Genomic DNA, 16,879 nt, shown 5'->3' on the forward strand with positions numbered 1-16,879 from the left:
CCCCCCTTCCCCCATCCCCCGGAGCTCACAGACACCACAGACACATACACGCCCCCTCGCTCCCTTGTACACACCGTCATGCACGCGGCGCACCGAGGAGGAGGCACCCAAGGCCCCCCGTCCCACTCACCACACGGCGTACTTGCCACTCAAGATGCTCGAGGAGAGAGAGGGGGGGCAACAAGCTAGGAATAAAAGAGAAGTGTGGGTAAAATGTAACCAAGTAGAGACGTGGGGTGCGGAGGAGGTGAAGGGGTGTTGTTGTGATGAAACACCACTGTCGTCTCACAGGTGTGCCTTTACACCTAGAGAGGGAAGAATAGAAAAAGCGAGGGAGAGAGGAAGAGACGGACGCCCATGCACAGGTGCACACCTACCCGACCCCGCCCGCCCCCCCAGCAGCTGCCGTCCTGGCAGAAGCGCATGCGTCGAGAGGCGCACAAGCAGAAGCGCCACAGAGTAAAAAAAAAGGCCACTGCTTGCCTAGCTTGCACCGGGTCTGAATATGCCTTGGCAGGTTTGAGTGTCCGTGTAGGGTGGGAGTAAGTCTGTACACAAGCACAACCATAGAGAAAGGCCCGCACTGGCGCGCCACTCCGTGCCGTAGGAGGAGGAAAGAGGGGGGGAACAAATCAACGAGAAACCGAAGACGACACAATGTAGAACAAGTGAGGCAGTAGAGGTGATTGGGGGGAGGATGAGGTGCGCAATAGACACAGCTATCACTCGCACGCACGCCAGTCACGTTTCCCCTCCACGAGGACGACATCAACAGAACCCCCAAACAGAGAAAGTGAGGAAGAATGAGGAGCAGAGAGCCTACAGAGGGAGAGAAAACGCGTCTGGAAGGCACAGAGTGTAAGGGGAGGTGATGGAACCATAAAGTATGGGGGAAAGAGAAGCGACCACGTAATGACACGCGAGCACGCGAGAGAGAGAGAGAGAGAGAAGAGAGCACAAAATCGATAATCGAGAGGAAGAGCGGCAATGGAGAGAAAATGGAGGAAGGGAAGGAAAGCGAAGCAGCGAAGACGCAGGGAGAGGGGGGAAACAGAAAAGAAACGCAGCCAAATGAATAATTTAACGTAAAAGGCAGCGAGTGAGGCCGCACGTGCATTGGGGCATACATGCACCTCTCACGCTTTCTGTTACGCGTAGTCGTCGTCCTTGATCTCGCTACCACAGCACAAAACAGAGCAGCAGAGACCAAAGCCGATGATGAAACAGATGAACGTGCCGACGGTCGTCGTGCAGAGCAGGTAGAATCCCTCCGCCATAGCATACCCATCCCTCTTTGCCGCACATATCTGCGTCTCCTCGTCAGGACAGAGCGTCGTCGTATAGGTGTACACCATCAAGCCCAAGGTGGCGCTGGAGCAAGTAAAAGACATGAACGTCATGAAAGTGCTCGTGACGAAGAGGCCGTCATTGTTGTATGCGCTGATCCAGCACGCGGCAAACAACATAGAAGCCCCGATAAAAGTGGCTGCAGCCACCGACAGCGCAGCCGCAACTGTGTAGCATACCTGCCCCTGGAGGCACAGTAGGCGGTACGAGTACGTACGGGACATCACCACACCCTGCACATCTGCAACCGACCTGGATGACTGGCGGTACCAGAAGTGCACGGTGTCTGTTGTGCTGGTGGTGTTCGAAACCGTCTTGCGGAACTGTGGGAACACAATGGAGCACACTGCACAGGCTGTGAAGAGCAAGAGCAGTATAAAGACAAGTACGCGGCAGCACTTCATTGTCGCTGATGTTCTGTTGAGCTGCACTGTAACGCGGCTCCAGATTAGCTTTGGTTGCTTGGGGGAGGAGGTGGGGTAATCAAGAGGTGAAGGGCAGGTTGCGGTTGCCGTGTCAGGATAAAGTTCAGCTTTGAGAGACACGAAAAGGAAAGGGGGTTGACAGGAACGAGAGACTGTCAAAGAATGAAGGTGAATGTAGAAGTGTCTTATATGGGCTGGCGCGAGTGAATCAGTTGGTCGTTGAAAGTGAAAGGAGAATGAAGCGATTGAGAACAGCAGTAGAGCAAAGATGGATGGTCAAGTCCAGCAACCCCGAGGCAGTGCTTCTTAGAGTGAAAGGGAAAGGGAAGCTGAGAAGCTAGGAGAGAAGGCCAAAGGTGCGGCCACAGTCGCAGAACACTGCTCGCACCCTGCCCTGTAGACAGTGTCCATTTCCCTTAGGTGCTTAATCGCGATGCTGTTGCGCTCAGGTCCAATGACGAATTACGTCTCTTCGGCATCGGTGGGTCTCTTTCGGAGAGGGCATGTGAGCACACACACACACACCATGGCGCCGCCTGCTCCGCTCACCCTGCTGGTGCTACAGTGCAGTCGACTTGTCCGTGGATGAGATACTCCACACATCACGGCGGATACTCTTCATTCTCGCTGGAAGAAGGTGCATTAGAGCTCGTTTTTTTTTCTCTGCGTCCTTTGTGTGGCCCTCAGCGCGCCCTGAAGTGCACTGGCACGTACGTGCGGGTGTGCGTGCCAGTGCATAGCGAAAGAGAAGGGGGGAGAGGGGCAAGCGAGGACAACAAGGGAAAGAAGGTGCGTTTCACAGCGTCGAGGAGGAAAAAGCTCCCCCCCCCCCCAAACAACATGTAAATAAGTCAAAGTACTCTACCAGTAAGAGATGCAGATGATGGCCGGCGACAGCAACAGGGTGAGGACTGACGCCTGGGAAGAAGAATAGGGGGGCGAGGGCGGGGGCGGACGAGGTGAGGGAAGCGAGAAGGAAAGGGAGCGCGAAAGAATCCACACAGCGACACGCACACGCACACGCACAGCTACCTAAGAAGACTACGAAGGACGTCCTCATCGACATCCCCCATCACCGCAACAGCAAGCACAGAGGGCGAAAAAAGTAGAGAGAAAAAGAGACAGGCCGTTCACTTAGCGCAAGCGTGGAGGCCCCGGGGAGTGTGAGGTGCAAAATCCTCGGGAGCGAAGAGAATAGCGGATGTGCCACTTTCGACGTCCATGCGACGGCATGAGCGTCACCATGCCAACAACGGCAACAATGTCCACCACTCTAGCAGTAGTAGCAAGGAAGGAAAAAGAAAAACTGAATAGAAAATGAATGATACACACTATATAGACATACACGTGTGTGGGTGTGCCCGCGAATTGCCAGCCAACTGTGTAGCGTAGTGAGTGTCCGGTAATCCCTGCCACCCTTTAACCTTTCTTCCGTCTCACGCTCGCTATACGCGCATCCGTCTATACTTGGATGCGCAAAGGGGGGGAACAACCCCGTTGGCTGAGGCCAGGCACACCGACACTGACACTGATGCGTATGAAAGAAGAAGAAGAGGATGAGAGGTCGAGAGAAAGGATAAGAGTGGGCAAATAAGCGTCAGCCTCCTGTTCGCCTTCGCAAAGGTGTCGGGGCTTCTCTCAGTTCGGAGAAGAGCATCAAGGAAGCAAAGCAAGCGAGAGGAACAAGTGCCGATGATCGGGACGGGGTGGCACAAAAGGAAAGGGGGGCTGTGCGGTGACATCACCGCCCCCTGTGACGAAGAACACAACCCAAATTCAGCTGAGCAACGTGACGGCCACCTCATCGGGAATCCCCAGCCGACACGACTAACAACTACGCACTACAAACGCGCAACGCACGAGGAGTGGACACAAAAATGGTTCAGTGAAGAGAGAGTGAGTGAGTGACGCCTCCAGTACGTACGGCGGATAAAGGAGGCCGACGTGCCAGCGTCACAGTAGGTGTGGGGTAGGTGCGTCGGGGGGGAGGGGGGGTACACACAGATGCTTTGAGGTGGACGTGGACGGCACCGGTGCCCCACGATCCCTCCCACGTCCCCCCTCCCTCCCCCAGAACAAAACAACAGAAGATTGATGCTTGGTCTTCCACTTTTAGCTTCGAGAGATGCTCAGGTCACCATCGCTGCGCCCGCTGTCGCCGGGGTTCTTTGGGTGGCTCTCCCCCGCATGAAACTCAGTCAACGGCTGGCAGCCACAGCAGAAACCAATCACCTGAATCATGACCATTAGCAAGAAGCCGCCCGCAGCGGCGCACAAGAGGATGAAGCCCTCCGCAAGGTGGTACCCATCCTTCTGTGGGGACTTTTCGAACGCCGTAGGATCGTTTACGCAGAAGTCGTGGGTGTATACGTACGTTGTCACGCCCACCACCGCCACTGCCGACGCCATGGCAAAGGAGGTCAGCAAGAGAGTGACGACGCCAATGGAGACGTTGTAGCCGGCCGTCGTCCAGCAGGCGATCACGAGGCATGCGACACCGCTGATTCCGGCGGCAGCAACGGAAAGGGCCGACAAAGCAACGTAGAGCACTCTAGCCTGTTGGCACGCCAGGTTGTGTGTGTAGTAGCGCATTATTAGCTCCCCCGAGGAGCCGGTGGAGGTGGTGGTGTTGGTCGACTCCTTATACCAAAATCTCACCGTATGCCTCGCCTCGACAGGGTCGCTCGTCACCTTACGGAATATGGGGAAGAGTATCGAGCACGTCATGCACGCCGTGAAGGTGATCACGAGGAGCAGCACGATAATACGATAGGAGAGCATTGCGCAATGCGATGGAGACGTAAGGTACAGAGAACAATGACAGTGGCGAGGTGGGGGGGAGTCAACTGGCGAAGGGGTGCGGAGAACAGAGAAAGACAAAGAGACGGAGATGTGACAGGGACGAGAAGGGGATGTCTGCAAAGGTGCTGGTGGGCGTGCGTGTGTAGCAGTCGGCAGTAAGTGCCAGTTGCGGCCAATGCACATGCAAGCCGCAGAGAGAGAGAGAGAGAGGTGAGGAAGAGGAAGAGACGGAGGTGAAGAAGGGCGGCACACACATACACACAACAGCCGCAGCACCTCCACCAGCGCCCACAACGCGGTGAGTGAAGTACGAGGATGCCTGCTTGCTTTTTTTCTCCTTTGGGAGCGTTGGTCTCATCCGAGGAACGAGAGGTCTGTCGCGTGGCTGCAAGGGAGAGAAGCCACAACGAGAGGCGCGGCCATCAACGGGGTGGGGGTAGCCATTCCCCGAAATATGCTGCCAGGTGCACAGGACTTTGCTCACTTCACGCTTACACGATTTACTCATGTAGTAGTGCCAGGGCGAGTCTGCCATGCCCTTGTATATCGGGTCCTCGCACCACTGTGAGTAGTGCAGGTTATTCACGGGTGTTCAACAAATCAGCGCACGGCGACAGCGCCTGCAACCACCTTCACCGCCTCCCCCCCCCCCAGCCCCACCACGGGCCAGCAGTGATGGCACGTTGATTCGTGGCAACAAGAGACGTTGACGTTACCTCTTTTTTTCCCTGTCGTTGGTCTGCTCATCTGTAGGCCCCTTGCGCTGTTACTCTCTTCGTGGCCAGCTGTTAGCGGCTCGCCCTCTCTCACTCTCCCATCGAGAGGTAGGGGAGGGGGATACCTGCTCCTTTGTAGATCCTCTCGCCCATGCCAACTCGTTGGAGGCAAGCACTTGCAACACACACCCACACAGCGTACTTTGCAGGAGGAGGGGGAGAGGGGGCATCGTCGCTGCCACCATTAACCGCCCGCAGAGAGGGGAGCGCGGCGACATGCGTCTCACTGACTTCTCCTCATCACACACGTACACACACCGCCTCGGTGCGCCGCGCGCTTTTTCGTGCTTAGCCGTCGCTCACCTCCTGCAGCGCCCCCATCACGCATGACCCGGCACGCCCGTGGACGTTGTGCTCCGTCATCAGTAGCTGACACTCCACCTTGACTGGCACAAAGTCGAGGGCGTTGTTCGGCGCACCTGAAGCAGCACCGACACCAGCAGCGGACGCCACAGCCGCAGTGCTCCACCAGCGACGGGCACAGAACTGCCTCGAGTTCCCAAGGATGGTGCGGCCGCGCTGCGCAAGCAAGTCGATGATCTCCTTCTTCTCCAGCTGCGTCATCACCGGCCGTGGCAAGGAGAAGTGCAGAATTAGGTCCACGTCGGTGCAGTGTTGCACATCACGAGCCACGCGAGGATCGGCCAGCTGCGCATCCGTCAGCACCAGCACCTCCGCTCCGGACGTTCGGAACAGCTCTGCTCGTTCTGTCACCCGCACCACCGCAGCGTGTGTGTCGTGCTCATGATCGCCGAGAAGACCCTGGAGCTGTGTCACCACCAGCGCCTGCTCACGACGAGCGGAACAGATGACCACCACACGCGCACCCTGTCTTCCACGGTGAGCCGCGAACACAGAAACGTCTCCGTCGCGTGTCGCATGGCTGTCGGCTGAAGACATGTGCTCGGTGATGATAGAAAATAGGTGCGCCACCTTGGCTGCGTCGATGTCGCTTCCAGAGATGCGGGGGCGTCCTGCGTTGCCGCTGTTCGGTGGAGAAGCAGCCACCGGTACCTCCACCGGTACCGCACGCACTTGCACGTTCATCATCGCCCATACCGACGCGTCGCGCTGATCAAAGTGCACGAGTCGCTCCCCTGCGTCTGGTATGACGGTGCTGTCGAGGAAGCCGCGCACCTCGCGACCCATGCGATCAGCTGTCACCACGAACTGGCACTCCACATCCAGCGCATTCACCAACGACAGCCACCATGAATGAAGAAAAGATTCCTTCAGCGGCGGCATGAGCGCCCTTTCGAGGTTGGCGAACAACGCCACGCGCACATGCTCCAGTGGCGGCAGGGCTGACGCCTCCCCCTGCACCATTCCGAGCACCGTCTGCAGGGCTTGATAGGTGGTGATCAGCAGCGGCACGCGCTGGCGCAGCATATCTGACCGTTCCGCTGTAGGGTCTTCCTCAGCCACTTCTTGCAGCCTCTCGGCAGCCATGGCCAGCTCCTCGACGACAGCGCCGTCGGCGAAGGGGGTCACCGGCGCCTCCGTTGACACAGCAGGCGGCGCCCCAGTGTCTAGCGCAAGAACGCGCAGCTCGTCACCCGTCGGCGGTGCTAAACTGTCATCAAGCGCCAGTGGCAGAGCTGCCTCCGCGTTGGTGAGCATCAAAGGAGGCGGTCCTGAGAGACGACAACGAAGAGAGGAAGTGGGCGAGGTGACTGCGGAAGGCGAGGAGCAGGGCGAAAATGAAGCGCTGCTCGTGACCTCGTCGTGCCGGCCTCGGTGGCTGCTGCTACGGTGGTGGCGATGACGACTGCTCCAGCGACGGGGCAGACGCTCGTCGCTGCGGCCGTGACGTAGGTGACTGTGGCTGCGGCTACTGCTGTGGTGGTGATGGCTGCTGCTTCTTCGATGGCAGCTGCGCCGCCGCGAGTCCCGCTCCTTGTCATCAGCTGGCCGCCTGTCCTTGACACGGACATCACCGTCAACTTCACTGTGACGGTGGTGACGATGGTGGCGGCCGCCGCCGCTTGCGCTCCTCCCCAGTTGACTCTCCGCCTCCTCTCCTCGATCACTGTGGTCGCCGTGCCGGCTGTGACGACAATGGCGGTGGCTGGAGTATGACGAATGTTTCTCACAACGACCCTCTCGCCTGGTCTCTTCGGTGTCGCTCTCGAGCTCGTCGCGCTCACTGCGGTGGCGATGGTGGCGGCGATGCGTGCAGGAAGACCACTTCTCGCCACGCTGCTTGCTGGCATCGTCACCACTCTCCTCCTCGTCTTCCGAGTGCCGTCTCCGCTTTGGTTTAGCATCTCCGCCGCTCGCACGCTCCCCAGCCGAGCCCTGCGCAGCTCCGGAGGCCACTGCAGGGAGCACTGCATCCATCACGAGGGCCGCCAGCTCTGCAAGAGCAGGTGCTGTCGCCTCTGCTTGAAGAACAGCAGAATCGGACTGCGTGGGGTCAGTCGGTAGCAGCGCCGGAGCACAGACAGCGCCGGTGGCACTGACCGTGTCAGTAATGAAGGGAAGCGACAGCGGCGGCCCAATAAAGCGGCGACCGTTGGTGATCTCGGAGAAAGCGGGCATCATACCGACGTGGCCGAGAGCGTCGCTAGGGTAGGCGCCCTTGCCGGGGTCCAGTGCCGCTGGCGGCTGCTCAGCCGTAGGTACCTCCAGTAGCGGAGAGAGTGCAACTTCATCCTTCTGAAAAGTATATAGAGCAAATGCCGCAGGACCGAAGACAGACTCTAGCCAGTGCGCCGCGGAGAGCACCTCTGAGTAGGACGACAAGACAATCAACGCACGCGGAGTCGGTGGCGATGCAGGAGAGGAGGCAGCAGCGGGATCTGCTGGAGCTGGGTGAGCGTCTGCCGCATCCCCGGTGCTCTCCGTTGCCTCCTTCTGCTTAACCCCTGCCTTGGCGGGAAAAGCGCATGCGGGCTCCTCAGCCACAGCTGGCGACCTATCGGCCGATGCCTCCCCTTCACCCTCCGCTGGCGCTGGAGGAGCTTCGGTCTCTTCGGCGGCGCTGGGGTCGGCGTTGCTAGTAAATGCCAGAACGTTGGCGCCAGTGGAGAGCAGCGCCGCTGTGCGCTTGCCGATGCCGCGCGGACCGCTGAGAAGCACATGGTCGCCAAGAAGGAGAGCAGGGAGGGCAATCTGCTGCAACCCCCGAAGCAGCAGCTGTGCCGGCTGAGTCACCGCATGATCATCCACCCTACGCTGCGAATCGGTGGAAAACAAATAAGCCGAGCGCGATACGTTTGGCTCTGCTGCACCATTGACATTTCCCTCGTCAGCACCGAGCACCGAGCCCTGCAGCTGGTACTGCTCTGTGGCTCCCCAGTAAGAGATCGAAGGGTCGCCGATGTTGGCTGCGCCTGGGTGACTCTCCATGTAGCCCTGCTCACCGCCGCCGCGGAGTAGGTTTCCGGCGAAAGCGCCGCCACGACCGCCACCACGACCTCCTCGTCCTCCCCATATACCACCGCGCCCGTCACCACTGCCCCGATTACGCTGCTGACGAGAACTGCTGTGTGCCGCGTTTCGCAAAATGGAGGAGAGACCGGCCTCAACGAGGGGGTGCAGCTGCGCATCGCGCACCGTCAACAGCGGCGGCACTAGCATCGACACCGGACGCGAGGCACTGATGCTGTGCAACGACAAGAAGACGGAGAGGAACTCGCCAGAAAAGAAGTAGTCGAGCAGATACGTTGGCGGCACCCAGGAGGTGCGCGTGGTAAGCACCGCATCCTGCCGCGCCTCCGCCCCGTTCACGCCGCCATCGGCGCCCTCACCTTCCTCGTCGCTCTCTGAAAAGTGGCTGAACGGGGACGACGATGGGGGTCGCTTCATCGCATCGCGCTGCGGCACTAGGCCTAGTCTGCCCTTGGCCTCAACTACCAACTCCAGCAGCGATTTCTGGGGCGGTTGCGTGTACGCATTGTCCGTGCTGGCACGCGTGAAGTGCGGAAAGGCAAAGTTCATGAGAGATGCGCGACCGATGCTCAAGAGAGAGGGAGAGAGAGAAGTCGATGAATCCAGGCGCCAAAGATGGCGTTGTCGTCTAACTCGTGTCGACAGATGGGCACTTTAGGTGCGCCCAAGTCCCGAGGGGGGGGGGGCGTTGGTCCCCACACGGTTCCACACACGCAGAGAGAGAACAAACAAACGTGAAGACAGACAAAAAAATGAGGGAATGGAGGGCGAGGAGAGATGGCGAACAACGCATGCGTGTCTCCGTCAAGTACCGGGTCAGCGCGTACTGAAGATGGTGTGGCGGCGTGTTGTTGATGAGCACAAAATCACTCAGAGCAGAGACGTAGGCACACACACACACATCACACATCACACACACGAGCAAAGAAGGAGAGAGAGGGCGGCGCAGTCCGCCCGACGACCCCCCCCCCACACACACACACACACGCAAGCTTCCGAATTCGCTCTTGAACATCAGTGGATGCAAGCGCAGGTGACCTTTACTGACTCTACTCTTCCCTCAGTGACGGTTCGCGTCTGTAGGGCTGACACGACGGTGTGGTTGCCTGCGCAGTGAAGAAGCAGGGGTGTGCGCTTCCGGGTATCGTTCGCTTTTGGTATTGACCGTTTCCTCCGAAGTGTAGTTGTGGTTTGAGACCGCTGAGGCGTCTTTTTTCGTTCGTAATTGGGCGCATTCGGTCCCTCCACCTTCCTCGCTGGCTGCGCTCCCACTCCTCCCTCCCGTTCCTCCCCCTCCTGAGCCTCCCCCCGGCACCCACTCCAACCCCCAGACATATGCTAGTGAGATGCAGCCTCTGGGGAAGAGAATGAAGACTGAGTGTACACTCCAAAGCACTGAGAAGAGACGCACTGGAGGAGGGAGGCCTATGCGTGCAACCACACGAGGAGGAGATGGCGTGAGAAAAGCAAAAGGACGAAGAAGAGGAGAGAGGACAGGGAGCTGCCAGAAGACACCGGAGGCAGCAAGAGAAGAACAAGAGAGAACGAGGAGATCACAACTCGCGACATTGTGGGAGTGGAATAAATTACAAGAGAGCGAGCGAGCGTGTCTATTGATCAAAAATAAGCAAATATTGGCGAAGGAGTGGAATGGGGTGGCTATGGCGGAGGAAGCCGCTGCAAGTACGTGAGAAGAGTCAGCAGGAGACGAGAGGAGTGGTGCACTGGAGCAACGCAAAGGAGAAAAGAAAGGTCGCTTGCCTCGGTGTCTCGACTGTGCACACGCTCACAGATGCAGGCGCATGCACACGAGCTACGCAGTTCCTATGCTACCAGGCCTCAACCCTCACGCTACCTCCCCCCCTCCTCCATCCCTATTCCCGAACTCCTTCGCCGACCGCTCCGACACCTTCAGCTTCCCCTCTCACCCTCTTGCTCAGCTGCTCGCCCTCCCCCTCTCTACGATCCACAGTGGAGCGAAAAAAGCCCCATGGAAGCACCCTCCCAAGCGAATGCATTACGCCTTCACGGCTGTGCCCTTTTCGTTAATGTAAAACCCGCGACCCTCACTGACTTGCACCCGGCGATGATGGTGTGCGGTCTGGCCTAATCCGCTTTCCGCCTTCCTCGATAAGCATTACACGCAGCCTCCAGCCGCGGCCCCACCGCTCGCCCTCCCCCATGAATACGCGCCAAGCCCACGTCATGAGAAAGGTGGACAACAACGACGCAGAAGCACCGGCAAACCCGTCAGCCTGGGGGGCGGGGGAAGGTGTACACACAGAGAAAGAGAGAGACCAAGAGGCACCAAAATCCATACGACCGTCGTCCGCCTCGCTTTCTCCCCCCCCTCTCCCCCACCTCCCCTCCACACACACACAGAGAACAGCGAGAGAAAAGGAGGAGGGACAGGAAAGGGGAAAGGCGGGCACCTCCGAAGAGAAGTCCCCCTATATGCGCCCTCACTGTCACTGGTCATCAGCGTCAATCCAACGTCAGCACAGCCGCCCTCACGAGCTGACACTCAACGACGTACATGATAATGGAAAACAGCAGTCAAGCGGCGAAAGCGCAGGCCTGCGACTCTCCGCCAGAGGACCTTCTCTGCCCTTTTACTCCGGGGAACGTTGCAGGTTTGGGTGTGTGTCTGGGGAACGAATCAGCACGCCATCGTCCAGCGGGGTCTGGTGGCGACTGCTAATGAGCCTGAGGACGTTGTCACTGATTTTATCCAGCGAGTCGGTGCCGACGTGGACTTCGCCACGCTCCGGGCACTCGATTAGCTCAAACAAAAGTGGTGAGTTGTCAAACGGGCCATCGTGGAAGGTGGTGGCCTGCAGGATGGTCGCCGTGGCAGCGTTGTAGGGCACCCCCATCATGTTCATGTCAGCCAAGACTTTTAGCGCCATGCGATACGAGTGGGCGTGCTGCTCGCCGCCGATACGGAAAATGTTTGCGAGGTCGTTACAGACGGCCGTGCTGAAGGCGTCCGCCACGGCGGCACTTAGAGCGTCTTTGCACTTCTTCATGCGCGCCTGCGCCTTCGCCTGCTCCTCTTTCTGCTGGTCGAGGTAATCCTGCTTGAAGGCCGAGAGGCCACGCTTCAGCACGTCCTTAATGTGGAAGCTCGTGAGCTCGTGGTGCTTGTACTCCCTGTGCATCATGCGGATGGGGTACATCGTCTCTTCATAGAAGCTGACGAGCGACTTGACATCCCTCCAGTTTGTCTCGCAGAACTTCTTGAGGGCACCAGGGATAGGCTGCAACTTGCACGGGTCTCCCGAGAATTGGCTCGCCACCAGCTGCTCGATGCTGCCGTAGTCCACCTCATCCGTGATCGTGGCAATGAGTGAAGCAAAGCGTGTGCGGGCAAGGTCCATCTCCGTGAAGGCCACCAGCCGTGGATTGCACGCCTTCTCCAGAATGGCGACAGGCACCTTGTTGGCTGCCGCCACCGCCTCCTTAGATACAGCGCTACCCAGTTTCTCGGCTGTGGTCGCCGGCGTCGAGTTCTGCAGCACAGCAACGCTGTGCACCGCACGTGTGGCTGGGCTAGCCGCCATGCACGCGGCGGTCCTCCAGGCAAGGCGACGCAGCATCATTGTAGCGAGTCAACGCGCACGTGTAAGAAGAGGCGTGCCACACGCTAACAGCTGAAGCAAAGCGAAAGAAGAGCAGCAGCACAGCTAGGCCTTCCGCAGAAACGAAGATAGAGGGTGGAGGTGGGGGTGCAAGGGTTCCTGAGTGCCTCCGCTTGTCAGTCACTCTCCCTCTCGCTGTGTGTGTGTGTTCGAGCGTACGCGAAGGTGGTTGCCGGTAACCCTCTCATCCAACAGCGAGCAGCTCAGCAATGACCTACCGTGACAACGATAGCAAAAGCCAACCAGAAAGCGAGACAAGGTGAGGGATGGAGAAAAGATCACAGCGGACGCGAGAGTGGCGATGATTGCCAGGAAGGGAAGGGCGGGAGAGAGACGCGGTGGGCCAAAGCACAACGGCAAAGAAATGAGAGTGTCCTAAGCTGAGAAAGAGATGTAAGTTGCTAAGGGCTAAGAGGGCGTGCGTATGAGGAGAGGGACGGGTAACTTCACGGACACACCCCGCACACGTGCACACGTACACGACCACAGAAGGAGAGAAACCAAAAGAAAAAAGCGAGAGACGCAGTGCGGCCTCTGCTGCTCCCACGTCTGTCTGGGTCCGTCGGGGTGCGGGTGTGGCAGAAGAAGAGAAAAACAGCAGGAGAAACGCTGTCGATCGCCTCGAGGAGGAGGAGGAGGGGGGAAGAGAAGAGGTGGCGGTGTCCAGTCGCTTTTATTTCGCTTTTGGCTGGCGTGACTGAGGCGTGGGCGGCTCTTTTCGCTCGGTAAAACACAATAAAACACACACACAAGGCGCGTATGCGGCTCCCTGCTGGGCAGAGTGACAGGCGCACACGCACGCACGCACGTCAGCGTGCAGGGGCACGAGAAAGGGAAAGGGGGGGAGCCACAAGGAGAGAGAGAGAGAGAGGGGGGGTGCGGTCACAAGCACGTAGGGAAAGAAAAGGAGGAAGAGAGGGGGGATCACCGCCTACGGTGTTGCGCGGTACTCGGAGGGCATCCCAACGCTGCAGCAAGGCGCTGAAGGGAGGGAGCCATTCGGCGTATGGGAGTGCGTGCTGAAATGTCAAGGCCATGGCGCACATGCGCGCAGACCAGAAAAGGGTGCCTGTGCAGGCCTAAGGGAAAGGAGGAGGAGCTGGCGTGTGCCCCAGCTCGAATGCCCTGCCCGCTGCCTCCCCCCCCCCCTTTCCTTTTCACGTGTGCAAGGGTGGATAGGCTGCACGAGCATCTTCACTCTTTTCGGTTGTGGTCTCCCTTAGCGGGTGTCATCAGCCATTTAATCCATTGTCTTAACCTTGCCGCGGAACTCGTCCAGGGTCTTGTAGCCCTTCTTCGCCATCACATCCAGCAGCTCCGCCGTGAGGCGCTCAAAGATGGCGGCGCCCTCCTCATGCAGCGCCGTGCCGACCTGCACCATGGAGGCGCCAGCGAGCACGTGCAGGAAGGCGTCCTCACCAGTGTAGACGCCACCACAGCCAAAGATAAGCTTTCCTGGGCAGCGGCGGTAAAAGGCGTTGACGTTTGCCAGCGCTGTGGGGAGGACGTAGCGACCACCAAGGCCGCCGAAGCCCTGCTTCGGCTTGATCACCACGGACTCCGTCTCCACGTCAATTACTAGGCCGTTGCCGATGCTGTTGATGCAGGTAATAAACTGCACCTTCGGAAACTGGTTGAGGATCTCGGCGGCGGCATCAAAGTGGGCAAAGTCAAAGTACGGCGGCATCTTGACACCAAACGGGTGTGGGTAGGCCTCCGAGATCGCCGCCAAGTAACGCCGCATCGCGTCAAAGTCGTAGGCAACCTGCGGCTTGCCGGGAACGTTGGGGCAGGACAAGTTCAGCTCCAGAATAACACCCTTTTCTGCGGCCACAGGGGCAAGGCGTTTGCACATCTCAGCATTTTCCTCCGCCGAGAAACCGGAGATGGAGATGAAGAGCGGCTTCCGGCTGTAGTCATGGTGCTCCGCGCCGTAGGCCAAGTAGAAGTCAAACCCCTTGTTCGGCAGGCCCATCGAGTTGATGCTGCCAAGCGGCAGGGTGTAGTAGCGAGGCGCCGGATTGCCCTCGCGGAGAGCAGGGGTGCAGCTCTTCGTGATCAGCGAGCCGCTCGTCGACTCGGTCATGGCCGCCAGCTCTTCTTCGGTGCTGCACATCACCCCAGCCGCGTTCATGAACGGGTTGGCAAACGTGTTGCCGAGGATGCCCACCTGAAGGCTCATGGTTGCAGCAGCAGAGAGGACAGACGTGTCGAGAGACGAAAAGGGGGAGTATGACACACTGCAGATGCGCGCTGAAGTTACTCGTTACACTGACCAAGTATGTTGGAGGAGGGCGGCGTGTGATGGTGTAATGGGCGATGGGCGGGGAGGTAGCGGTGGCGGAGAAGAGAAGAACGAGAGAAAAATGAACGGCCATGTCCAGTGGTGACCTTCTCTGCTGAATAGGCTTCTCGATAGGCGGAGACAATGAGCAGCGCGTAGCACCGTAAAGACGCCCGTCGGTGGGGCGGCGGGGGCAGAGGAAAGACGAGAAAGCGCAGAGCGGCGCTCGACGCCTGCCCTCACTCCTCCTTTGCTGGTATGGCGAGGCCGCGGCTCAAGCCCTTCATTCGGCGGCAGCAAGAACAAAAAAAGAGACCGCAGTGCGTACCTCAGCTCAACAGATCACACTTCAGTTCTCCACGCCCCCATCCCTGTGTGCATGTCGGAGTTGGTAATCGCAACTCCGACCAAGCGAACGAAGGGGAAAGGGGCGAAGTGGTTCCAATGGAGATCGGCACCCACTCTCAGAGAGAGAGATGTAAGCACCCACGTGTTCACGCGGTTTCTTCCGGCTTAAATCCCTTTATTTTCGGCATGTGAGCTGCGTAAGCGTTGGGCCTGTTGCCTATGCCTGGCAGAGTATAACGACTCTTCAGCCGCAATACCGTCTTCCCCAGCAGCAAGCATGCACAGAAACACTGAGAGGCACAACAGCGTCGTGTCGAGCGCACTACGATAGAGAGACTTTCTCATCCCGCTCCTACCACCTCCACTTCTGCGTTTGCGAGCGTGCGTGCGGAGTGCGCACACGGCATCACCCATCACCACTAACAATCTGGGGACAAAATACCTTTAATTCCAAGAGAAACGGTGAAAAACTAAAGATGAAATGACAGCGTTGGAAGAAACGCTCGACTCGGCCTCTGCCCCCACCTGTGAAGTCTGCCTCTCTGCCGTCCACATTCCATGGGCAACACTGTGGCCCTGTGTCGCTTGCGCATGCGAGATCGCTTCGACTCGGCACCTGATACCCAGATGTTCAGCTACAGTCATCCCCGCATGTAGTCTGGACTTTGAAGAGCAACTGCGCCGCTGAGAGGAGGTGTAGGTACCCTGCGCTCCCCCCAGGCGACTCACGAGAGCACGCTGAAGAGGATAGCCATGCGCATGAAGAGGCCGTAGCGCATCTGTCGGAAATACGCGGCACGCGGGTCGTCGTCGATGTCGGTGCTGAGCTCATCCACGCGGGGCAGAGGGTGCATCACAATCATCTTCGTCTTCGCGTGTGCCAGGCGAGCCTTGTCAATCAACAGATTGGCCTTGGAGGCCTCAAAGGCGGCCATAGCGTCAGCGTCACAGGCAGCGGAGGCAACAAAGCGCTCCTTCTGCAGGCGCGTTGCGTAGAGCACGTCGCAGTCAGCCACAATCTCCGGACTGAGATTACATGCCTCCTCAATCACAATCCCGCGCTCCTGCACGTCCGCCGCGATATGTGCCAGCACCTCGGTCGGCATCTCCAGCCCAGCGGGGGCGATGAGGTACACCTTCTTCAGCGCAAAGTTGTGGGTCAGAAGCTTTAGCAGCGAGTGCACAGTTCGGCCCTTCTTGAGGTCTCCGATCAACGCAATCGTAATCCCGTCCACAGCACCGAGCTCAGCGTGAATAGTCAAGGTGTCGAGCAGCGCCTGAGTCGGGTGCTCGCCAGCGCCGTTGCCGGCGTTCATGATCGGGTGTGTCGCCACGCCCATCGCCTGCTCCAGCGACTCCTCCCTAACGTGGCGGAGCACGAGAACGTCACTGTACGCGTCCAGCGTGCGAACGGTGTCCTGCAGCGATTCGCCTTTGTTCACAGACGACGTCTCCACCTTGAAGTTCACAACGTTGCCGCCCAGCCGCATCATGGCTGCGCAGAAACTGGATAGCGTGCGAGAACTGTCCTCAAAGAACAGCGGCGTCATGACGCGGCCGCGCAGGGCGTCGATCGTTTTGCCGGCCTCAATGTGCGCTTTCATATTGAGCGAAAGCTGGATGAGGGCGTCGATGTCAGCGCGCGAGAACTGCGTGGCGGAGGCGACACTCTGGCCCTTGAGGGAAGCAACCGGTGTGAAGGTGGACATAATTATACGCACACTTCAGAAAAGCGAGAAGGCGGTGTGCTGCGTTTGTGCTGCGATGAAGTTAGAGGATGGCCGCTCAAGTGGTCGCTGGATGACGTCGGCGCTGGCAGCGGTGTGTGGGTGTGGGTGTGGTGGGGGGGGGGGGGGAGGGTAG

At 58.8% G+C, this 16,879-nt stretch overlaps 6 protein-coding genes across 6 annotated transcripts; all 6 read right to left on the minus strand.

Moving 5' to 3' along the window:
• Positions 1-1,148: 1,148 nt before the first annotated feature.
• LPMP_160490 (hypothetical protein) lies at positions 1,149-1,751 on the minus strand (the record flags this gene model as incomplete). Its single annotated transcript, XM_010699274.1, has 1 exon — positions 1,149-1,751. One exon carries the CDS (start codon positions 1,749-1,751, stop codon positions 1,149-1,151), a length of 603 nt encoding a protein of 200 aa, XP_010697576.1.
• A 2,133-nt stretch (positions 1,752-3,884) lies between these two features.
• On the minus strand, positions 3,885-4,553 carry LPMP_160500 (hypothetical protein; the record flags this gene model as incomplete). The annotated part of the gene is made up of 1 exon (XM_010699275.1): positions 3,885-4,553. One exon carries the CDS (start codon positions 4,551-4,553, stop codon positions 3,885-3,887), a length of 669 nt encoding a protein of 222 aa, XP_010697577.1.
• A 1,085-nt stretch (positions 4,554-5,638) lies between these two features.
• Positions 5,639-9,292, minus strand: LPMP_160510 (hypothetical protein; the record flags this gene model as incomplete). Its single annotated transcript, XM_010699276.1, has 1 exon — positions 5,639-9,292. One exon carries the CDS (start codon positions 9,290-9,292, stop codon positions 5,639-5,641), a length of 3,654 nt encoding a protein of 1,217 aa, XP_010697578.1.
• Positions 9,293-11,355: 2,063 nt separating this feature from the next.
• On the minus strand, positions 11,356-12,345 carry LPMP_160520 (hypothetical protein; the record flags this gene model as incomplete). Its single annotated transcript, XM_010699277.1, has 1 exon — positions 11,356-12,345. One exon carries the CDS (start codon positions 12,343-12,345, stop codon positions 11,356-11,358), a length of 990 nt encoding a protein of 329 aa, XP_010697579.1.
• A 1,279-nt stretch (positions 12,346-13,624) lies between these two features.
• Positions 13,625-14,566, minus strand: DHODH (dihydroorotate dehydrogenase, putative; the record flags this gene model as incomplete). Its single annotated transcript, XM_010699278.1, has 1 exon — positions 13,625-14,566. One exon carries the CDS (start codon positions 14,564-14,566, stop codon positions 13,625-13,627), a length of 942 nt encoding a protein of 313 aa, XP_010697580.1.
• Positions 14,567-15,741: 1,175 nt separating this feature from the next.
• On the minus strand, positions 15,742-16,725 carry LPMP_160540 (aspartate carbamoyltransferase, putative; the record flags this gene model as incomplete). Its single annotated transcript, XM_010699279.1, has 1 exon — positions 15,742-16,725. The coding sequence occupies one exon, from the start codon at positions 16,723-16,725 to the stop codon at positions 15,742-15,744; it is 984 nt and encodes a 327-aa protein (XP_010697581.1).
• Positions 16,726-16,879: the final 154 nt, after the last annotated feature.

Source organism: Leishmania panamensis (assembly GCF_000755165.1).
Source record: "Leishmania panamensis strain MHOM/PA/94/PSC-1 chromosome 16 sequence".
In the NCBI taxonomy this organism is placed as follows: domain Eukaryota; phylum Euglenozoa; class Kinetoplastea; order Trypanosomatida; family Trypanosomatidae; genus Leishmania; species Leishmania panamensis.